Source organism: Patiria miniata, unplaced genomic scaffold (assembly GCF_015706575.1).
Source record: "Patiria miniata isolate m_02_andy unplaced genomic scaffold, ASM1570657v1 HiC_scaffold_16, whole genome shotgun sequence".
Lineage (NCBI taxonomy): Eukaryota > Metazoa > Echinodermata > Asteroidea > Valvatida > Asterinidae > Patiria > Patiria miniata.
Window position 1 is genome coordinate 2,263,814 of NW_024037054.1, and position 24,652 is coordinate 2,288,465.

Sequence of the window (24,652 nt, forward strand, 5' to 3'; positions counted from 1 at the left end):
CCGACCGGGAAGCGAGCAGAGACTTGCGTGAGGATTAAAAAACTTTTTGCCTTTTGTTTTTCTCAGTTCAGTGCAGGTGAGGGCTCCGGTACTAGGCCTATTACTCCATTTGGGAAAGAATGTTGCATCCTGACGCCACTTTCTTCATCATGTCAGTTCATTGCAAAAATGTTGAAAAGACATGAATCTGTGAGAAACATTTGTTACAATAGAAAATACTTTGAAAATGCACTCAACTCTATAGGGGGGGGGGGGGGGTTAAACTTTAATTGTACACAACCACACAAGTGGCGTCAGGATACTACATTATTTCCCTTCCCTTTTTTAAGTTCTGAAAAGAGAAGACTCCAGACTCACACTAAATATAGGCAAGGTAAAGTTCTTGCGTGTTTGATAGTCCGAGTAACTTGGACCCAACTTATCGCCTTTTTTAACATTTGGACATGGTCTGGCGATCGCCAGACCATGTCCAAATGTTAAAAAAGGCGATAAGTTGGGTTCAAGTTACTCGGACTACGTGTTTGACCAGTAGGCAGTACACTTCTGAATAGTTCATGAGCTTCTCATCCCAGCCTCGATCCTTCCAGAATTTTCCGTACTGGATCACCACTTTTTTTCAATTAATTTTCAAGCGCCACAAGTTGCATCCTTTATGGTTATTCCCTCCACTTTCCCTCCTCTACTCTCACCCTCTCCTTTCCTTTATTCCTGTTTATTGATCAGTCACTTACTTCAACAAGATTCGAACCTCATGAGAAAATAAATATTCATAATGACGTATTGCACTATCATTTGCCGGCTCATGCGTTGTCTTGGTTGTCGATGTCATGCGTATAACGTACCGCTGTCTTCCAGACACTTCAATCAGTTGACCGGCTGCTTCAACTTAGTTCTGCACAACGTGATCCAAAATGTGCTCTAAAAACACATTTTGCCTATTTTTTCCCGCATTTTCACAGCTTCCTGGATTCCTCTTGGGTGAAATCACAAGGTGAGGTGAAAATTGATGTGTTTGGTGGCAGGTAAAGTGGTGATCCAGTATGGATTTTTTCCCTTTTAATTATTTCCAGCAACAGTTTAGCAATGACTAATGTATTTCAAGTTCAAAATCTGAGAAAGGGTGACAGCTCCTTTAATTTGAATCGAACACAAAAGTATCAGCACAAAAGAGTTGCGAAAATGGAAGATTCCATTCGCCATCTTGGAAAATCTGCCTACTTGGGAGCAAAATCAAAGGGCCACCTTTTTTTTGCAAAAGCCTGAACGAGAAACTTTTTTTTGGTTTACTTGGCCTTATTATTACAGAATTCTGTTCTTACTTACTTAGACTAATTATATAGCTCCTCCCACTCCCATTGGAACATCGGGCAACGAGGCTCCTCCACTGACTGCAGTCAAAGGTAACCCTCTGGGTGTCCCTCCAGCTGACTCCCAACTCATGTCCTCCCTGAATGTGTTGTGCCATGTTTTCTTCGGCCGACCTCGCTTCCCTCTGGCAGATGGAGTACATATCCAGCTAGTTTCCTTTGCTGCGTCATGACGACGTCCTGTACTGTAGGCGTTCCAGACCAACTCTCATTATCACCTCTTCATTGGTCACATGGTCTCTCCATGAGATGCTAAGAATCATGCGGAGGCATCATCCATGGAAGACATCTAGCATGTGTGAGATCTCTCCTGTTCTCTTCCTCGTCTCACATGCATAGATAATGATTGTCGGGGATAACGTCTGACATGTAGAGATATGCAGCTTGGTAGCCCTGCTGATGGTGCTGGAAGACCACACTAAGTGAAGTCTCTGGAAGACTGATGCAGCTTTGCTGATTCTTGCCCACACATTGACCTCCACATCTCCTTCTCTCGAGGTGTGCCGGTAGCTTCCAAGGTATGCAAAGTTCTCCACGTACTCGATGTCTTGCTGGTCAATGGTGATGGGTGGGTAGTGCTGTGGGCCGATGATCATGGCCTTCGTCTTCTCACGGCTGATGCGCAGTCCAACATTCACCCCATTGTCATTGAGGTTGCCGGTCATATCTTGCAAAGCCTCGGGGGTCCGGCTGAGTAGTGTGATGTCATCCGCCAAGTCTAGGTCAGTCAGCCTACACCGCCCCCATTTGACGCCAAAGTTTGGGCCATTCATCGTCTTACTCATGAAGCATCGTCTTACTCATGAGGAAGAGAAAGGGGGTAAGGATGCAACCTTGTTGCACGCCAGTCATGATGTCGAACACGTCGATAGTACTGCTTTTGGTCTTAAACCAGCAGCTGGAGTTCCGATACAGCGCTCTGAAGATGTTGATACACTTGTGTGGGACGCTGTACAGCTTGACTATCTTCCAGAGTGATTCCCGGTGAACGCTGTTGAATGCTTCTTGAAGTCAATGTAGTTGACTTGAAGTCACGTCTGGTGCTCTCGACACTGCTCAATGATGTTACGCAGAGTGAAGGTCTGTTCGCAGCAGGATCTCTCCTCTCGGTAGCCAGATTGCTCTTCTCTGATGATGGAATCAACCTCCACCTTCAGCCAAGCAAGGAGCACACTGAAGAACACCTTACCAGGCACTGACAACAATGTAATGCCTGTCCAGTTGTTATATTTGCTGAGGTTTCCTTTTACTTTACTTTATTTTACTTTACGTTAACTTTACTTTACTTTAACCCTAAACAGTTAATACAATTAGACACAAATTGATACAGGTTTGCTTTCTGAATTTAATGATTTATTTCTTCCTGTCCTTTCATCTTTGCCGTAGCCCAAATTTTTTTTTGACTCGCCAGCTGGGCTACTTAAGGAATAGTTTGACTAGCCCGCTGTTGTTTTGACTAGCATTCGGCTAGCGGGCTACCACTAAAGTCGAACCCTGATATACACAAGGGGTTTACTGCTCAATCCAACAGGACCCAACGGAAATGTAAAATAGTTGGATCCTATTAGATTGAGCAGGGTTAGGGATAATTATATAAGGAATCTAGGCCGTTCAAAAGTAAATCACAAGTCTTTTCACAATTCGGATAGTCCAGTGCCTAGCAACAGGGTTAAACAAGTTTGTCACAAAGTTCATCTGTATAGCTTGTTACTTGACATGACACCTGCCAAAATGTCAAATTCGTCTGTGTTTCCATCGGGGGTGACCACTTTGGAGCGGGTTCCTGAGTACATTGACTGAATGGCTCAAAGCAGGTTCGGTCGGACTCCGTATGCCTTAACAATCTTCGCCATCTTCCCTCTGTGGATGGAATCAAATGCTTTTCTGAAGACAGTGAAGGTCAGGATTGCGGTCAGGTTAGGGCCCGTGACCATTCAGCCCCGGTATGAAAAGGGCCCCCTGTTAAGCTTGTCCCCTCCCAAGAAGTCCTTTCGTACCGTCCCAGCTACCGGCCCAGGAGCTGGTCCGGTTGCTAATCAGGAACTCCTCTATCCTGGGGTCTATTGTTTGCAAGTATTGAAACCTGCGTGTGGTTTTCATCTCTCAGCGCGAAACAATAGAACACTTTTGTCGGCACAGATTGAAACCCCTGCCATGTGGTTTCGCGCACAATGGGACCGTAAATTACCAAAGAGTTCGGAAGGATTTTATCTTTAATCCGATAAGTCTGCTATAGTTCTGCTCAGAACGTTCTCCGAAGGGGCAATAAATTGATGCGCCTGACTGACTTCAAAACTTCTGGTCAGACAGGACCATGTACCGGACGAGACTGGGCTGAAGACCGGACTGGCTCTGGACCAGACGAGGTACCGGGGGGGCCCTTTTCATACCAGGGCTGAATGGTCACGGTCCCTTATTGCTGTTCACCTCCTCGATTATTCGCCTCAGCGCCAGGATCTGTGCTGTTGTGACCTCTTCTCTCTGAACCCGTTCTCGTTATCTCTGAGGTGAGGGTCGATCGTGCTGTGTAGCTGATTTAGTATCATACAGTTGAACATCTTTGCGATGATACATGTGAGGCTAATGGCACGGTAGTTGTCGGTTTTACCGATATCACCAGATTTGGGCACGGGTATGATGTTCGACAGCAACCATTGTCTGGGGACTTTGTTGTTGATCAGGGCGAGGTGTGCAGATTTCCAGAATGATGTCAATCTCACAATTCTTGAAGACTTCTGGAGGAGGAATGCCATCCGGGCCTGCGCTCTTCCCATGTTGCAATGTCGACTTGACCCTGCAATGTCGACTTCACCCTGGCCAGCTCAGCGGCCGTGAATGGTCCATCGTTGATGTCGAGGTTAGTGAGGATGCCAAGGCTGTCTTCTTCAGCATCCTCAATATCTGGGACGGTTGGGATCGGCAATCAGGATCCTCTCAGAATGGAGGCAAACCCCCCGAAGAGCCCTTCTAGCTTGAGGACTGAGCAGCAGTCCCACCCCTCCAGTAGCTGCCTGCGCCGCATTCCTCCACTCCGACGACGTGACGAGGTAGCTGCCCTCCACTCTCTCTAACACAAGCGGGTCCGAGTGAACTCTCCTGTGTTCCTGCACACCCAATATCTCCCGTCCACATTTCACTGCACAATGGGCCATCTCCCTGACCCTCGCCTCCTCCCTCGCCGTGTTTGCATTGAAGGTGGCCATAATAAACGGCCTCCCGCAACACAGAATCACATTGGACTTATTGCTGTTGTCAGGAGACCTCCTCCCAGGGGGGTTTAGGGGGCCACCGTCATACCTGGCCAGTGCCTATGTCCACAGCATCGCTCCTGTCCACTCCCGGGACTGGAAATATAGGATTTGTTGTAGTAAACTTCACCATTGGATTTTCTTTCAAGGCTAATAAGACCTGGGGGGTGCCAGTCCTCTCTGGACTACCCTGCCCGTTGGGGGCATAGCCTCCCATTCACCCTTGCCCACGCTAGGCTGCGTGTAGGTAGACTGCTGACCAAGGCTAAAAAGCTCTACCTATCCGGGTTTGCGATCAGAGTGTATAGAAAGATATGCATCTTCCAGAACTTTCATTGATTTTCAGACTTTTTTTAATTGGCAATCTCATCCCTGTTGTTGGAAACAAATAAAAAGACAGTATATTGACGATATATATTTGCAAAATGAATATTGTAAATGTATGAAATAATTAAAAAAAACAAACAAACAAGTAGGCGGGCAGGAAAAATGAAGTGGGGGGGGGGGGGGGTGGAAGATTGGTTTATTTTTTTACGCATTTTAAAGTGGATGCCATACATCAACACGATTTTTGCGCATGATTCACGGTGCGTGGTAGCCCCACTAGTGTGGCCCAAGTATTGCTGATATTTTTTACTTTAATAGCCTAATGTGCAAACTAGCTTTCAGGATATTCTCTTTTTTATCAACCAATATCATTTTATTCTCTATGTGAAATGACATTTGAATTTTCAATAATTGATGCTGACTTTCCGTTTTTTTCCCAGCACAATGATGTTACGTGTTCCAGTCAGTGTCGTCTGTCATTTGATGTTCATCTTACCAGTAGTGTTCTGTGATGAGACTGGTCGGCACAGCTCTTCCGATACCAACAATCTGGACATCTTTTACGATCCCGCCGCCAAAGCTCCGTTGGGCTCACATCGTGAACCAAGCGACTTCTTAGAGGAACTATCTGAAGTCCCTGGCCCTGTAGAATTCAACCAGCGTTATGTCAGCCAGTATCGCCCAGTTGTCTTTCGGGGCGCTGGACAGCAGTCCAAAGCCTACCACCTATGGACTGAGGAATATCTTACTGAGAAGTATGGCAATTTGACAGTCAGACTGGAGGCAAGGTAAAGTGTGTCATGAAAATAATCCTTTGATTCTTTAGGGCCTGCAACTGTACATTAGGCAGATAAGATCATATTTGCTTTTCATGTTTTTTTGGGGGTGAAAAGTGGGGCGCCGTGCCCTGAATGAGCATTGAGTTCATGGTCTGCAGGTAATTCTGCAGGTTATGGGTTCGAGTCCAGCCTGGGGTTATGGTGCGTGTGCCCTTGGGCAAGACACTTCGTCACTCATTGCTTCTCCCCACCTAGGAGTAAATGGGTACCTGTGAGGGCAGAGATGGTTATTGTGATTGATTGTAGCTGCTTTGCACCGAAATGGCAGCATCCAGCTATACCCTCGCCAGGGAGCTGAGATTGTCTTTGGAATGTTTCATTGACCCAATGAGCAGGGTAATAATGATGTAGCGCCATGAGCACCAATACTGGTGGATATGTGCACTTTATATACGCATTATTGTTTGTTTTTAATGGTAACACCACTTAAAATTCAAAGAAGAATGTTCAAAACATTATCTGTTGAAGTTTCAGCTCAGTGGATAGTACACTTTTCGAGAAAACTGAAAAACCATGCACAACCTTTTGATCACAATACACGATGTCATCAATGACACTCTTTTTTTCCAAAAATCAGTCAACTGACAATTGTTAGAAATAACCTACATTTCTCGATTTCTTTGAAATAACAAGCCAGATAGAATAATTTCACGGAGTGTTTAGTACCGGTACGATCTTTAATCCAAGTAAGCTGTGTGATAATAACTTGGTACGTCATCATTATCTTCATTCCCATTTAGCGTCCATTATTCCCATGCTGTGGGATGGGATGTTGTCTTTCGTTGGCCCTGTTCCATGCAGTCCGATTTCTGACATCCACATTGGTGAGGTTTGACAGTCTGAGGTCTTCTGCTAGTGTCTCATCCCAGGTCTTCTCTGGCCTGCCTCGTGGTATCGGACCGACTGTTTCACAGTTCTGTACTTTCTTCAGCCAATGGCTTTCCTCCCTTCTTGCTACATGTCCATACCATCTCAGCCTGCCTTGCCTGATCTCGTCTGTTACCTTCATCAGACCCTGCAGGAGGTCGCCATTCCTCTTTTTCTCACATGTAGGCTACTTTTGGGATAAATGCAAATAATCCTATAATGCCTTTAACTATAATGCTCTGCGACATCTGCCTTTTGCAAGCACTTTCTATTTGGATCGTGTTGACGTGTGAAGTTTTCTAGCTTTTTGATAATGTAACACTCTAGACCTATGCAGAAAGCTTTAAAAACTGCCGTTGATAGATTCTCTTAGATCAGGGAAAGTGCCCAAAGAAAACCATACGTGGGCAATCAGACTCAAGTTAATTACATTTGTATATTTCTACCATTTCCCTTTCCCTTGTATTTCACATACAATTTAAGTTAATTTGATCATGTGAGTATTTATATTTTTCGGTCATAATCTAAAAATGCTTCGAATACAAATTAACTTTTAGGGTATGTTAGGAAGAAAGGTACCAGTTTTACATTTTATTTATGGTTGCAGCAACTAGGTGGTAGGGAGGGACAATCTTCATTTTGGCTGATCTAGATAAAATTCATGCCCTATTCCCAATCCCCCCTACACACACACACCCACACCCACACCCACACAGAAAAACTGAAAGTAATAATATGAACAAAAAAAATCAACACTCATTATCAAAAATCAAAATCCCTGATTTGAATGGTTCCCATCATATCATCAATTTTTCATTGTTAGACATGAATCCAACTCGCGCATACCAGCAGGTGTAGGAGGCCTAGGACGGGATACCATTGCACACTTCCTAGAGCATTACCAGACATCTGATGGCTACATTATCTCCCAGATACCCTCCCCGATGGAGCCTGATATCGCCTTCCCTCCGTGCCTGACCTGTGGTTCCTTCTCAAGAAGCATTCAGGTTAGTTCAAGCCACTGCTTAGTCTTTTGTCCAAGACTGGATTTCAATTTTCTCCCCTGTTAATTACAGCCGGTCTATGACTAGCACAGTCAAACTGCCGAGGTGACAGAGGGTGCTTTCAACAAAATGAATTTTGGATGTTGGACCCTTTAAATTCCTACTGGCCTACCTCACACATGCACAGGCTTGAGGGATGTTAGGGGGTAAAAGAGCCAATATTCCCATGACAGATTTTGATTCAACTTCTACCGGAACAGCATTTGCCAGGGATTGGGACCAGCAGCATTAGGGAAACATCTCTACAGTGCTTGATCTGAAATATCCTAAAGAAAAGATCGGGGGATGGGAGGGGGGGGATATTAAGAATGAAAGTTAAATTAAATAGTTGCTACAAGAGTGATCTATTACTTCAAAAGGAGAAAGTGGGATTCTGAGCATTTGTGGGAAAAATGCTTTGTTATAAAATTTTGCAGTTTTTGTGACACAAACGAGTCCTGAATTCTGTACAACTGTATCTCCATATGTAAGTATCCCCAGATGATCGCATCCCCGCACTACATGTATGTATGTTAAAAGTTATTCAAATTACTCTCATTTCCCTAGTAGTTGTCTGAATTCCATAAAACTTGGATTGGGTCATTGAGTGGCAAAGATAAAGTGGGATATCTTTTCTTGTAATAAGGGCGATAGTTCCGTGATTGCTTGGTAGTTTTGTTAATAATCTGTGTATGTGCATTATGTGTGTGAATCCTTTCATGCGAGCTTGGTCAGTAGCAAAACTAGCGGCTGTCACGTGATGGTGAATGGAACAAAAACAATTCAGCTCTTGCTCTTGAATATGAGGTATAGTTATAATTGTTACAGTTGAAGGTGTTCAGAAGACTAAATAAGTTAATTACATTAACAATTTGTTTGCCTCTGCAGGAAGTCCACGTATTTTTGAGTGCTAAAGGGGGCAAGACAGTGCTGCATCGAGATCCATATAGCTCAGTGCACTGTGTCTTCAATGGAACCAAACAGTGGATTGTTATTGATCCTAAGCAGGTTGGTATAACAGTCATCCCTTGTGTTTCTTCTTGTTTTCATACTTAATTATCAGTCTCCAAATTTCATGAAACTCATCGTAACTTACATTGTGTATGATGCATCGCAGCACTGCGACGCGTCATATCCCTACGATGTGTCGTAGCTGCGACTCGTCCTGCGATTCGTTTCAGAAAATACGTCATAAGTGTGACGCGTCGTATGTGTACTTATAGCACAACACGATGACTGTTATATGTATTTAATCAACTTAAAGTAAATAGTCTTCTGATATTCTGCAAAGAGCCTTTGAATCTCCTTTTGAAAAGTTTTTAAAACTTAAAACAAAATAAGGGACGTATGATGCAGTTTTAAAGCAAAACAAGCTCACGGAAGACTGTATAGCTAATTCATATTTCCTTTGATGCATTTTCCATAAACTTGCATCTTCACACACATTATCTTGGTATTATAGTCTCGTTTATGTCATTTTTATGGCATTTATGTAACACATCGTAAGTTTTGAGAAATGGATCATGCGTCATGAGATGATGCGTCACGAGTTGCGCTGTGTGACTCGTTGTAACTCGGGTTGCGACACATTGCAGTGCTGGACTATTGAACAGGGCCCAATCTTATGGCTCTTCTCTGTTGCAAGTTAAGAAAAATATTGAAGTTTAATTAATAAGATATTAATGATAAGCCAATGATCCTTGAAGGTTTGCATGGTGGAAAGATCAAGAAGTGAGAGGTTTGCAGTAACACCATGTGGAACTATCTCTTTTGTGAGTATGTGCGGTTCTGAAAAGAACCTGTTGGTTTAACTCGACGTTTCGACCAGTATGCTCTGTTCGTCATCAGGAGAAAGATGACGAACAGAGCATACCGTTCGAAACGTCGAGTTAAACCAACAGGTTCTTTTCAGAACCGCACATACTCACAAAAGAGATAGTTCCACATGGTGTTACTGCAAACCTCTCACTTACTAAGCCAATGATCATAATAATTCAATGGTGGATCATGCAGTGCTTAACAAAAGGTGAAGCTGCATACCCTGTGAATGGAAGGAAAAAAGTCTCTACCTCACTCGAAGGTTTTCCCTCGCACCTCTAAAACTCTAATATCCACCAAAGTTCCCCGCTAGGAATAAATCAAAAGACTGTCATGGTATTTTCCGGCTGAATGATATGTAGTAATAATAAGTACGTTCTGTCATTGTCAGGGTACGCAGTGCCCTATTTACGCAGTGCCCTATTTACTGTGCACAAAGCCAATAAAAATAAGAATACTGAAATAACCAACATGATTTTTTTCTCTGAATGCACAACTTTATTCCACAGAAAGCATCTCTGTACATATCAGAGGAATCAACATATGAGTTTGGTGGATATTCCACCATCGACGTGGATAACGTGGACTTAGACGAGTTCCCCAAGTTGAGAGACGTGGAGTATGCCCGGGTCATACTGAATAAAGGAGATTGCATCTACATGCCGAGTGGTAGGCTGACAATTCATACAGTTCTTTGATTTAATGGTACATAGGATCATTTGCATTTGTCGTAATTTAATGAAATGGACCGATTTAAGGGCTATTAATTTATAGCAGACTTCGTTCTACTGAGCTGTTTAATATTTTGAGTCCCTCGGGGCTGGAAAAACACAAACAAAAATGCTGTTCATTTTCAACCGTCAAAGTGCAGATAGTGGAATCTGTCGTGCAATACCTTTAGGTCACTGGGAGTGCTGGCTGTGTCGTGGGAGAGTAATACATACATATACATGTACCTAGTATACCCGAGGATACGCATGAAGTCAAGAGCTGGCTGGTGGCCATTTATCGGATATTGTATTTGAGAAACCTGTTTGTTCTTAGTGATGGTTAGGTCTTAACCATTGTTAAAATTGATACAATGTTCCTCTTTTCTTGAGAATGACAGCATACCAGGCACAACGATTTTATAGGATGCCTCACACTGTTATACTTGCAATCAAGTGGGCTATTTCATGATATTGTGGGCAGTTTCGTTTGTTAGTGTTTGCAAATGATCCTATATGTCTTTAATCAAGGGATTCTGAATTTGAATATGAGAAACTGTAATAGCGAGTTTATCCTCTCCACACTATCTAACGTCGCTGGTGACTTTCATTGGATATATTTTCTTATAGTCAGTGATCCTCTGTCAACACTTACTACAGATGATAGCTACAAACCCAGTGCATGGGCCACAAAACTTTCCATTACAAGAGAATGTGACAAGTACATGTATACAAATTGTGATTGGCGGGTGTAGGGAATTTTGGGCCTATTTACTGGTCTGCACCCTTGGGTTAGTGCACTGGTGATGAGCCAATGTGGTGATGAGCCAAATGGCCAGGATGTTTTTGCCATTGAAAAATTCAAACACTGCAGTAATCCAATGGTATATCTCGGCATCTCAACAAAATTGGAACATCCAGCCCCTATATCAAGTAGAAGTGTCATAACTCTATGGTCCTGAATCCATTAAAATTCACTTTATATGCAAACAATGTTAATGTTTGGCAACGTTAGCAACACTTGCGCAAGAGGGAACATTCTCTGCTATGTTCCCACAACGGCTGATGCAATGAATGTAATTATCCAGACCAGGATAATATTTTTTTGTTTTCTACATCCCAAATAAGTTCATATAGTACTGGTAACATTTCCTTTCGAGTTGTAGTTAATTTTTCAAGGATTTTAAAAACTGCTATCCAAGCAGTGACACAATTTTAAGGATTGGCGCCGCCATTTTGGCAGCAATGTTTTATGGCATATTGTTCCATTTGGGGTTGGCACGTTCAAAGGGCCTAGCTAGTAGCTAACAAACGCAGACATGATTGCGTTAGAATTCCTGTCCGACGCCGGCCCCCTATGCCTGAGTCGACGTAGTTAGTTAGATGAAACATGATTATAATGCAGTCTCTTTCGATAATACCAAAAAGATAATACTTAAAAAAAATTACTTTAACTTGTATTTTTTTTTTACCAAGATGGACGCCTGCAGTGGTTGCCATTGTTTTTGTCACATGTCTGGAAACTGTTTAAATTCCACATGTTTCCCACCAATTCCCCCAGGCTACATGCATCAGGTCCGCTCCAACGGTTACATGAATGCTGCTGTCTCAATCTGGTTCTCCCACTACTACGAGTTTGACGCTGAGGGTTGCCATGACGACCATGGTCCAGCAGATTTTCGACCAATGAACGAGGTGGATGTGTTGTGGAGATACAATGGGACAGGCAACCTGTCACAAGGCATGATGGATATTCACATGCTAAGGTATCTGAGAAATAAAAAAATGGCTGAAGCCAGTTCATACTTAATGCGAACGCGAATGAGAAATTTGTGGTGAAATTCAACAGAACTTGAATGCATTCAACTTTTCATAAATTGTAACTCAAATTTTGGCCTTGATGTCATCACAAATTTCCATTCATGTCCCTGTCTTTATACAAGGTATGAATCAACCTTTAAATAAGGGAATAAATATGTGCTTGGCCGGGTTTAAACAAGTACGTTTAAAACCAGCTAGGGGCTTTGTAGCCGATAATTCGCAACGGCCATTATCAGCAACCAAACCCCTAGCCGGTTTTAAATTTACATGTTTAAAACCAGCCAAGCACATACTTATTCCCATTCATAAATAGCTTTCGAAAAAAAAGTCAAAAATCACCAATTTTTCCAATGACTTTGTTCAACAATGTACTTTGTGTTTTGTGAAACAGCCCTCTGGCCTTGTCTATGGTATGTGCCTCGCTTGACTAGTGCTACAAATCCGCTTAAATGGAATTGGGGTGTGTCCGGCAGATACTACGTGATATGGCACAGAATGCAGGAATTATGTTTAAATCCAGCCAGTGTTTTTTCCAGTGGTTTAAACCATCCATGTGACAGGTTCTTGACCGATAGGAATGGGTAAACTGTCTCCGGTATTTATGAATGTCATTTAATTTGTATTGCTTGTGATAAGTTCTGAGCTGATTTAAACTGCAACTCACTATTAAAAAAATGTTCTTGTCCCTCAAAATATTTTGTCAAAAGAAAGTGTACCTGAAGAGTTAAAGAAGATATATAGTTTTAGGCCCAAAATATTGTTGCACTGCATAATCACATTTATTATTGTTTTTTCTCTTGGTATTTGAGCTTATCTGTCAGCTTATTGGTTCTGCATGCAGTGCATAGTAAATTACACAAAAATGTCTGCTTCGCTAAATTAAAATATATTCTAGATATTTGCAAAATGAAAAAGTGTTGGCAGTGTGCTTTTGAAAGTAAGCAGAGATTTTATTTCTTTTGTTGAAGCAGATGAGGTTGTATTACCTTTGTTTCCTTTGTTAAAGTGAAATTGAGGTGTTTGATTTTCAGAGCACATGTCAGTTTTTCAATGTTGTTTGTTTTGTAGAACTGTCATGCTGACTGTGGCTGACAAGGAGGGCAAACTATGGATTGAAGATTTTGTAACCAATTTTATTCATGTGAGTGTTGATTATTTATTGATGTGGTGTCAGTTAGTTTTAATGTAAATGTAATAATATGCATTAAGGCTATAGTCATTATTTCCCATATCATTGACATTGATTGCATGTAGCTGGCTATCGTGAAAACTGTGTTTCTTTCTTTCTGATTGGATGGGCATATGAACACAGATGTGGCTTTTGATTGAAAAAAAATTGTGATAAAAAAAACTGGAGCAAAATTGGGGCAAAAACCATTGCTTGAAAATTCTGGAATGTGAAGTTTTTTTTTGAAAGGATTACTTCTAAAAACATTTATGATCAGTTTTGATTTACTTTCCAACATGTACAATTTTGTTGGGTTTCAAAATCTTCATCCACGTATATGCCAATTTAATAAGATTGCTGTAGTGGGATTGCTGTAGGAGTACAAATCCTGACAAGGAATTTTAAAAGTGTCATATTTCCATTTCAAATCGTTGCTTATTTCTCTTTTTTTTTCAGGGTGAAACCAACGAACCAGAGTATTACAAGACACTACAAGATTCAGTAAGTGCAGATTTTTAACTTTTGCATGCTCAGCCAAAATATGCAGTGAACCACTAATGTACAGGGCGAGTAAAACATTTTTATGTCCCTTTGGATAAGTTCTTGTCTCCCACAAAAACAGAAAAGGTTACCAGTGTTTTCTCTTCAGCCAACATTCAGTCTGGGTATTGACCACATTCAGTAAAAGTTTCACCGATATTCAACCATGCATGCAAAGGATACAGGCCTTTCTTCCACAAATGTTGTCGAATGTTGGCTTAAGAGAAAAAGCTGGTGACCTTTCCTATTTTTGTGGGAGACAAGAAATTATCCAAAGGGACATCGTTTTTACTCACCCTGTACATTGCACTATATTTTGGCTGATAACATGTTTTAGGTGAGCAAATGATTTTTGTGTTAGCAGAATGCTGAACATTGAAGTTCTGTGAAACTGACCCTATGTGTACTGTTTTTAGTTCAAGGTGTATTTTGAAATAAAGTAAAAATAATTGATCGTGCCTTAAAAAGATTTCAACATACATGAATAAGTGACCATGACAGCCACTGGAACTTGAATAGCTTTTCATTGCAAAAGCAAGCTAGTGCAAATTATTTGCAAAAAGTTATTTCATTCCCATTGGTTCATCATTGGTTGAACATATTTGCAGCTGTCGGTTGTCTTGAATGACGTCATTGATTAGAATATATGTGTACAGAAAGATGCTGTTTGAAAATGTAGATAATTTTATGTGGCTATTGGAAAAATGAGGGAGAATTTATCATTTTGGGGTTTTGGAAATGAGTTGGATTAGGACAGAGTTTGCAAGAATTCTTTGTTATGGGCTCCATGCACAAGTACTCCTTCAAAGGGCAGAAAAGGAGAGTTGGGGGAGACCTAGACTGGTTCCCGGTCCATCGTCTGCGTATTTCGAATGATCCAAACTTATTGGGGGCGGGGTTTAGTCTGGGAGACCATCGCAAGTTAAATTTGAACATATTCCCACGCAGACGATGCCTGACACTCATGCGAAGACGCTGTGGCTAATAGCTTTGGCACATTCAGGAAGTCGTACGTACTTCACGCGTGAACCAGTACTGTGGAGTACGCACACGCTGTGCGTCCCGTCCACAGTGCTCTAAAAAGTGGTAAAAACACGCCCTCTTTTGTTGGCGCACGCAGCCCATAATTGGTAGGAAGTGTCAGGTTTTTGCTTGTTTTTGGCATAGTGTCCAATTGCAGTATCAATATTGACTGCTGCATTTAAATGATTGCATAAACATCACTTGGTCAACACCGTCACGGAATAAACATGTCTGGATTATGGTTGTGAAAACATGCCCCAGATGAGTAAATGAAGAGTGCAACACCTTGTAACGTTTCACAGTTAAAAGTTTTCTCCCAAAGTTCAAAGATTTTCAGCTGGTACTATTTTCCTTTCCAGTTCCGTTCAGCACTTGATCCCACCAACAGAGGTTACATCACAGTAGAAGAGCTGAACAACTTCTCCATCTCACAACTCAAGGACCTGGTGTGGTCATTCCAACTTCTGGACCCATCGGATACTGATCTGTTTGAGTACAGTCATATCCAGGCCTATGACGTCAAGTAAGTGACAATGGTGACATTTTTGCACTATTCTAGATATTGCTTGTCCTTTAGTAAGCATGTGCAATACTACCAGTTGGTCAGTATTTCATAGTCCTAAATTCACAACGCACTCACCACAGCTGCATCTGTGCATCATCGATCACGCAGTATGCGCGACGCGTGCGCCAATCTCTATAAAAGGAGTTGTTTACGTCTAGGCTCGCGAGCTGGACACTCCATTATATAGCTAGAGGGGTGTTACGAAAAACAGAAAGTAAAATTGTTAAACAAAATCGTTTGAAATTTTTAACTTTTGACTTGTTTTGACTTTTGGACCAAAAATTAGATTTTTTGACCGAAAAGGTCTTTATGAAATGCTGATATTGATGGAATGCTGATAATGACCCTCGGCCTCGCCTTGGGTAATTATCAGCATTCCAGACTCCAACCAGTCTTAAACATAGTGTTTAACACCTCCCAAGCACACATTTATTCCCTTACAATAACAAACAAACGAACAAACTAGCATTGCTAATGTCTTCAATTTAGCATCATGCCACACAGAGTGATCCCTGGCTGTATGGCATGCACAGGTTTATGGTTTCTAAGTCGCACCCCTTAAGGAGTGTCGTGGCCTCGTGGTCTGGATCATTGAATTTTTCGTTTTCTGCGGGTAATTCTGTAGGTTGTGGGTTCGAGTCCAGCCTGGGGTTATGGTGCGTGTGCCCTTGGGCAAGGCACTTTGTCACTCATTGCTTCTCTCCACCCAGGAGTAAATTGGGTACCTGTGAGGGCAGAGATGGTTATAGTCATTGATTTAAGCTGCTTTGCGCCGAAATGGCAGCATCGAGCTGTATACTCCCCAGGGAGCTGAGATGGTATTTGGAATGTTTCATTGACCCAATGAGCAGGGTAATAATGATGTAGCGCCTTAAGCACTGATACTGGTTGATATGTGTGCTTTATAAATACATGTCATTATAAATACACATCATATACTAATGTACCCTTAACCAGTTCACGTCGGAGGACGTGATAACACTCACAGGCGCGGCTGACGGGTTAAAATGTCAAGATTTCCTCGACTGGCCTCTGGGTGACGTCTAAACACGCTAATCCTTCGTGTCTTTTGTACACACACACAAAGTCCGTGAAGTCTCTGGAGGCGAACCGTGTGTTGATCTTGAATTGGCCGTTGTGCATGGCTTATTGTTCGACCTTGAAGTATTGAAACATATGAGGTTTTTGCAAGAAATATCGTACAAATACTGTTGAAATGACTCTTGCGAATCAATATTTGTTGTGTTTGGCTGTATATCAGGTGTTGGCTGGAAAATGTTGCCTTTTGCGGAAATCAAACTTTTCTGCAAAAATAATCCGGGCGCGTTTTGGTTAAGGTTTCCTCATAAGTTATACCTTAGGGAGACACCAGATATTAGGGAGATATTTCAATGTCAGGTGTTGGCAGTGCCTCAATATGTCTCTCCCCGTGGTCTCCCCCAACTCTCCTTTTCTTACCGTTGAGGGGGCACTTGTTCACGGAGCATATTCTGCGCTTATACCACTCGTTCAAACATTCATGTGTGGGTACTGAGGTGTGTGTTTCTCAGACAACTTTCAGCAAAAGGCACACACTACTGCACCTTTCAGTTTTGTTAAACATTTCATTGGAAATAGGTCAGGCATCCATTGTGTTGTTGGCATGTGGGTTAACTTTAACATGCATCAACTGATTCACAGGCATCATCAGATTCAAGAAAGTGCCCTGACTATCCACAAGTTGTGGATATTCCACAGTCTCTCGGACAGTATCCGCACAAGCACAACGATGGGACAATAACATTTTAAGTTTCATTAGTGTTTTACTTGTCTCCCTTGTTACCTGTTCATCTTGTCACTGGTTGAATTTTAGGATGCTCTACGAGGATCTGTTACATCAAAGCCAAGATGGATCCTTCTCAAGAAGTGAGTTCATTGAAGCATACGTGGAAGATCTTGGAGGCACCAGCGTTGTTGCTAATGAGGCAAGTCATTCATTTCTCACCATAAAACGGCTTCAAATCTGTAATTTTGCTAATTGTTTTGTTTTCTAAATGCCATTTTTTACTTCAGAGTGTTATTATTATTGGCATTCCTGTGTTTTTCATAGTGCCGGGGGATTGATTCCTCGTTATGCAAACACTGACATGTTCATACGAAATTTAACGCAGCTCCAATTGTTTAAAAGGTGTAGTAAGCTGAAATATCCTGAAAACTAGAAAGGACCCTAATTCCAATAGACTGATCTTTGAAGTTCCGCGTCATGACGTTATGATCAATCACATCCATACTGTAACCAAATGTCTACTTTAATATCACACCTTTGCACTAAATGCACACATGCATATTATTCGTTATGACATCATGAAAACGAGGAATATGCACAATCATTATGGCGTTTTTACAGGTCTTCATATTCTTATGTTTGTCTGAGAGCAGTGATTCTGTTTACTTAGTGCATTTCGTTCTTATATAAAAGTAAAATACAGTCTATCTGCATTTGAAGCATTTGATGTTGTGGATCACCTCTTTGCAGTCTTTCCTAAATCGCCTGTTTGCTATTCCGTAAATCAGCGGATTCAGGAGAAACACCACACTGGTGATGAAAAGCATTCTAGTTGTTGCGGGCGTGTTGTACGCTAAGCACACGTAGCATCGCCTAGTGCAAAGGTCATGTACACCGACAGCAGTGTTGTGAAATCGTGCATGTTTTGTGTTGAATATTACGTTGGAAATTCGGGTAGGCAGAATAAATATTACGAAAATGGAAAATGTCAAAGTGATCGAACGAACCGACAGCTTAAAGGCCATAGAAGCAAAATTTGTATTTTGGCTACAAGATAAAAATGACAACAGGGACTTTTCTCGGACTTGCAGTGGCTTTTTTACACACAAAAAAGTTCCGTTTTTTTTTTCCCAAGCAGCCGTTCCGGTTTTTTTAAGTAGACCCAATTCCGTTTTTTTTTCTCAAGCAGACCCTGTGGCATCTCTGGACCTAAAGCCTTCAGGTTCCTACTGCCTGGAACTGACACAAGACACTATTTTAGGCCTTGCATATAAATAACATTTGATAGCTGCTCTTTGCTGGCAAACGGTAATGAGATATTCTGATTATCCATGTCCATCTAGTGTTTGTCGTAGGAATAGCGTTTTGAGCGCATTACTAACTGTGATGAAGACTGACTCATCAATATTCGACAGTAGATCGCTTAAAGCCCGAGTCTTCCTGCTCGCTTGAAAGACATTAAGTTTGATTGCGTATTATTAGGGAATCATGACTGGTTGACGGATTGTTAATGAACATGACGTTATTGCAAGTTCCTGTATCAGTCAACCATTTAAATTTACACATTAGTGGACATCATTCATTTCTATATTAATCGAAGAAAAAAGCCAAGTTAGCTATTTGTCACGTCAAAATTAGACTGAAAGTACAGAAAACAAAACCTGTACCGATACGTTATTGCATGCACATCAATCATTCAAACTTTCATCAGTAATTTCACTGTTACATTTACAGGTGAATGTTGTTCATTTTTACGGGGACACTAACAAATGACTTAAAGAGGGTTAAATTTACTGATAACACACCATTCCCTAGCTGCAACCCCTTCCCACAATCCAGCAAATTAACCTTAAAAAAACTGATCAGAATACCCTGTTTTTTGGTGCTCGTCCTTGTGTGTTGTCTGTAAACTATTTATAATGATATGCGAGCAAGTGTTTTTCCCCCAAATTACAACACCTGGGTCGTAGTCCTACATTTAACGTTGATTCACTGATATCAAGAAATAGGTATAAACATGTTTCGTTTTATAAATATTATGGGCTTATAGACCTAATTTATGACCTCACTTTTTGAGTGACATTAAGCCCTTGCCTGTGCACTAAATGCACTATAGGTTGCAGACCAGTAAATAAACTTCCATAGACCCCAATGGTAAATGCTCCCACTTCAGAAATTGGTAAAAAATACTAACAACTCTCCAAGGTGTTCGAGACACACATCAAATTAAAGCTTATTTCATCATCTTTCATTTTCTTTTCAATTTTTGGGGGGGTCAACTGATGACTTTTAGGAGAAATTTCCATCCGAAGATGATCACCCCTGATAATAAAACGATGTTTATACTTCATTGCAAAATAGAGCGCGTTAAGGGCCCCAAGTCCATCCAAATTGAACGGAACTACAAGCTCACAGTCCTATGCATGGCTTCCACCCATATTTTTTACAAACCCTCAAGTTCATGGCCCATAGCATGCTCAAATACTGAAGATTTTGAGGGCATGCAAATCGTGATTTGGCCGGCGTAGGCAATTTCGGACCGATTTACTGGTCTGCAACCATATGGATATTTGGCTTACTGCACTTCACTTAACAATTAGGACCAACTCATCTTTACGTCATTAATGGGTGACTTGTGCGTAAAGCGCTCGCCTCTCACCAAGGTGACCACGGTTCGAATCCTGGCCGCGGATCGCATGTGAGTAGAGTTGTGCGTTGGTTCTCTCCTGTGCCACGTGGGTTTTTCTCCAGGCCCTCCGGTTTTCCTCCCTCCGGAAAAATCAAACAATTTCGATCTCAGGCTGTGCTCCGTGGTCATATATGGGTCGATGTGGCCGGCAGCCATAGGTGCCTTTACGTGCCAGCGGCCCGACCACGTTGTAGCCGCGTCCTTTGCAATTCAGCATACCAGCTGCGAGTAAGGATGATTAGCCTCCCAAATTATTATTATTATTATTATTATTAATGTTACATGGTCGTTGACATTGTCTGTTCTTACTACTTTGTTTGTCTGATGACAGTGGCATTGTTTTTTTCAGTGCCTGTCATTCTTTTATAAGAATACAATACATATTTTTAAGTCTACCAGCATTTGAAACATTTGATTTTTCGGATCACCTCTTTGCAGTCTTTCCTAAATCGTCTGTTTGCGATTCCGTAAATCAGCGGGTTAACTACACTGTTTATCAGAAAAGTGATCGAAATAGCCCTAATTATTGTTTCAAAATCATCATAATATGGAGTCGCAAAATTTTTGACGACGAAAACAAGGTAAGGGATCCAGGTCAGGAGAAACACCACACTGGTGATGAAAAGCATTCTGGTTGTCTTACGCTGTAGTTTGGCAGCACCGACCCTTTGAGGGGCGTGTCCTGGCTCTGGACGGGCCTGCCTCTGCGATGGAGTATTGTCTTGGGGCACAGTTTTAGCTTTTGGTTCAGGGATCACATCGGGTTGGCTAGGGCCAGAAGAGTCTTGGTGTGCAAAAGATACAACGTAAGCAGCAGTGCATGCATCATTGGGTTTCTTTTTGTGAGCGTTTGCGTAAGTTGTTAAACTTGTGCTTGGTGGATTTATGAACGTCGTCACGACCTCGTCCACAAATGATTCACGTGTCGGTAACTCATTATTCTGCTGAGGTGGTGTCGGTGGTATCGAGCAGTTAATGTGACGTTGGACTCTCAGATCGCTCGGTCTGCGTTCATCGCGTGCAGTTGGAGCTTGGGCGGGCCCTACCTTGACGTGTTTACGGATAGTGGCGTAAACTTTCCCGTAACATGCACCCATTGTCACTAACGCTGTCACAAATAAAACTGGCTCTACAATCGCTTCTATTTTCCGGTATAACTGTAAAGAAGGGGGTGTGGTGCCTGACACGTTAAAGCAGATACTTAGGGCCATTTGCCCAGCATTAATAGCAATTGCAAACAACACTGTCACCAAAACAGCTCTCTTAGACCGCCGCGGGTTGAAAATCCGTTTTTTTGGACGGCATACGCAGTCATAGCGTTCTACCGCAATCACCGCAGTGATACTGAATGACGAGGCTATTGCTGCATCAGTAAGTCCAATGAAAACATCATATACTATGAGCAGCCCCAGGGGAATTGAATACTGCGAATGTTCAGCGGCCAAATCAAGAGAAATTGCGATAATCGCCGGGATCATCAGCAAGCAGACGGCCAGATCAGCCCAGGCCAGGGCTCTGATCAGAATATCGGTGCTGGTCTTACGAGTCTTGGTCCAGTAGTAGACACGAAGAATCAGGCAGTTACCAGGTACTCCAAGTAGAAACACTAAAATACAGACGATGAGGAAAAGAGTACCGGTATATCGAACACCGATGGGATGGTCCTCAGCGAGCGACCCGTTTGTGGCTGTTGCATTCAAAGTGAAAATGTTCTCCATGTTGGTATTTCAAATCAATTGGATTCTAATTAAAAATTTCACACAGCACAGGATTTGCCTCTATCTTAAAATTGAGCCTACGTCGAAAAGAATGACTCGAAAATTAACATTGAACGTTTATGGTGAACTAATCATTTTAGCCAGTTTGGTATAGACTGTGTCGCTGTAGACCAAAAAGCCTGCATTTTCCTTCCGTCTCGGCAAACTGACACAGGACACTATTGGGTCCTTACTAATAGCTAGCCGCTCTTTCCTGGCCAACAATAATGAGACATTCTGATTATCCACTTCCATCTAGTGTAGGAACTAGGTATAGCATTTTCAGTACAAAAGTGTAATGAAGACTGACTCTTCAAATGACAACACTATACATTGACCAATAAGCCTACGTCTTGCTGCTCGTTTGAAGGACATCAAAGCCTACTTTTTATGAAATATTATTTAATAATATGGGATCGACTGGTTGACGGATTGTTAATGAAGATAACGTTATATTGCAAGTTCCTGTACCTGTCAATCATTTTAAATATACACATTAGTGGACATCATTCATTTCTTTATTTATGGGAAAAAGGTAAAGTTTAACTGCTTGTCACCTCAAAATAAGCCTGAAAGTTCAGAACACAAAACCTGTACCAGTACGTTATTGCCCATCAATCATTCAAACTTTCATCAGTATTAATTTCAATGTTCACATTTGCCGGTGATGTCATTCATGTTATATATCGGGACCACTAACAAATGACTAAAAGAAGTTCAAATTGACAAGTGACACACGATTGCCTGTACCTCCTCCCCACAATCCAGCAAATTAACCTTACAAAAACTGATCAGAAAACCTTTTTTTCGGTATTCAGCTTTGTGTGTTGTCTGTTAACTATTCATAATTATATGAGAGCAAGTGGTCTTTCCCCAAATTACAGCACCCGGGCCGTAGTCCTGTATTTAACGTTGATTCACTGATATCAATAAATAGGTACATAACATGTTTCATTTTATAAATATTATGGGCTTATAGACCTAATTTATGACCCCGCTTTTTGAGTGACATTAAGCCCATGCCTGCACACTAACTTCACATATAACACGGATATTACGTTTGACAAAACAAGGTGAGGGATCCAGGTCAGGAGAAACACCACACTGGTGATGAAAAGCATTCTGGTTGTCTTACGCTGTAGTTTGGCAGCACCGACCCTTTGAGGGGCGTGTCCTGGCTCTGGACGGCTCTGCCTCTGCGATGGAGTATTGTCTTGGGGCACAGTTTTAGCTTTTGGTTCAGGGATCACATTGGGTTGGCTAGGGCCAGAAGAGTCTTGGCGTGTAAAAGATACCACGTAAGCAGCAGTGCATGCATCGTTGGGTTTCTTTTGGTGATAGTTTGCGTGAGTTGTCAAACTTGTGCTTGGTGGATTTACGAATGTCGTCATGACCTCGTCCACAAATGATTCACGTGTCGGTAACTCATTATTCTGCTGAGGTGAGGTCAGTCATGCCGACCAGTTAACTTGACGTCCGACTCTAAGATCACTCAGAATGCGTTCAGCATCGCATGCAGTTGGCGCCTGGGCGGGCCCTACCTTGACGTGTTGACCTGCTGAACCTGCAGAGTGGCATTAGGGAAGCACACGTATTGCTACTCCTGTGTGAATTGGCTGTGCTTATGGACTCCATGCACAAGTACCCCCTCACCGGTTACAAAGAGTGGGTTGGGAGGGACCACTATGACAATGGGAGATACACTTGTATGCATTTGCATTGTATGCCTACAATTCGTGCATTGACATTACAGGTTTGTGCACTTTCAATTCAGAAATATTTCTGCATACTTCATGCCATAAGTGTGCACACAGTGTGTCCCTCCGAAGGAGATCTCATAAGTGGTCAAAAAGCGCCATCTGACCATATACCCAGAGAGTCCATTCAAGAACGGTCCATTCTAGCAGAAGTATGCTTAAAAGTAATGCACACTAGAAAAAGACAAAGTTGGTACATTCTGAACTCTAGCTAATCCGCCGCTTCTTGACGTTTCAGATCCTTGATCAGTTTGGGAGCGGTCTTGATACAATAACGGCAGAGATGGTAGACCGCATGGCCGACGCTTCTCTCTCCAAATTCCAGAAGGTTCCAGAATTTGACCCGTTTTTGGAACATCTGTGGTACAAACACTTGGTCAAGGAAGGGATCATTCAGAAATTCAAGGTTGTACACGACGAGCTGTGAGTGAAACGTTTCTGTGTGTGAGGAAGCTGTATCAAGGTAAATTCAATATTGGGGCCATTCCATGAGAAAGTAGACATGGCTGAAATGTGGACAATTTATGAAATCTTCAAAAGTGCAGGCATCACAAAACCTCAAATGTGATATCAATTTAAAGGGGACAACCGCTGGCAGTGAGATGAAATACTCTTCAGTGTGTTTTTGCCAAAAATATGTTTTTTTTTGTGGCTGCAAGGACGGTTTTAGGTAGTCATTTTGGCATCTTCTTTTGCATGCAAAATGCAAGTGTACAGCGTGTGTCAATAAAAACGCAGGATTAGAAACAAAAATATTAAGAATATAAACCACCCCTATTCATCATAATGTTAACCCTCTTTTCAAAGTACCTTTCCTTCTCTTCACTATGCTTTTTATCCCATCTCATTTGGACAATCCTGTCCAGAAATAGAGTACATTGAAGAAGGGTTATAAATTCCAAGCTGGTCTGATTTGTGAAATCACACATACCTAGTGAAAGGTTTGAATTCAGTACAGGTCAGTATTTGTGGATCACAAAGAAGGACATGTGTGGCAGGATTAGGCTTACCGGTACATAATCCTTTAGTCCACAATCAATGTTATTAGTCAATAATTCTTGATGCTTTGAAACAATGATATTCCAGTTATTAAATTTAAGTGATACTTATCATCAGTTGTTTCAAAGAAAGTTTTGTTCTGGTTTAATTGTCTTCAATGCATACCTGCATTGTACATAACTGGTCGTTGTGTTAAGGTCATTGAATCAGACCAACCCGCTTCGTAGTTGAGTTACTTAGTTTCAAGGGATCTTCTGTGAGAAAAATCCACCCTCAATGCTTTGACTTTATGGAATAACAGCACAGAGGTGGTGGAAGACCTCTAAATGTAACGTGAGTTACCATGGCATTG

The 24,652-nt window shown here is 41.8% G+C and overlaps 2 protein-coding genes across 4 annotated transcripts; one reads left to right on the plus strand and one right to left on the minus strand.

The window, feature by feature from the left end:
• On the plus strand, positions 1 to 24,046 carry LOC119722653. Of its 3 annotated transcripts, XM_038192883.1 has the most exons (12): positions 7 to 76; positions 960 to 991; positions 5,383 to 5,730; positions 7,472 to 7,655; positions 8,580 to 8,699; positions 10,019 to 10,178; positions 11,778 to 11,982; positions 13,106 to 13,178; positions 13,662 to 13,706; positions 15,128 to 15,291; positions 17,186 to 17,297; positions 23,540 to 24,046. In XM_038192883.1, the coding sequence occupies exons 3-12, from the start codon at positions 5,387 to 5,389 to the stop codon at positions 23,726 to 23,728; spliced, it is 1,596 nt and encodes a 531-aa protein (XP_038048811.1). In that variant the 5' UTR covers positions 7 to 76; positions 960 to 991; positions 5,383 to 5,386; the 3' UTR covers positions 23,729 to 24,046. The 3 variants fall into 3 exon arrangements, with proteins under 3 accessions (XP_038048809.1, XP_038048811.1, XP_038048812.1); XM_038192881.1 differs by lacking the exon at positions 960 to 991 and having other exon boundaries at positions 1 to 76; XM_038192884.1 differs by lacking the exons at positions 7 to 76; positions 960 to 991 and adding an exon at positions 332 to 373.
• Positions 2,399 to 4,141, minus strand: LOC119723183. Its single transcript, XM_038193742.1, has 2 exons — positions 3,916 to 4,141; positions 2,399 to 2,562 (listed from the first exon to the last, which is right to left on the minus strand). Exons 1-2 carry the CDS (start codon positions 4,139 to 4,141, stop codon positions 2,399 to 2,401), a joined length of 390 nt encoding a protein of 129 aa, XP_038049670.1.
• Positions 24,047 to 24,652: the final 606 nt, after the last annotated feature.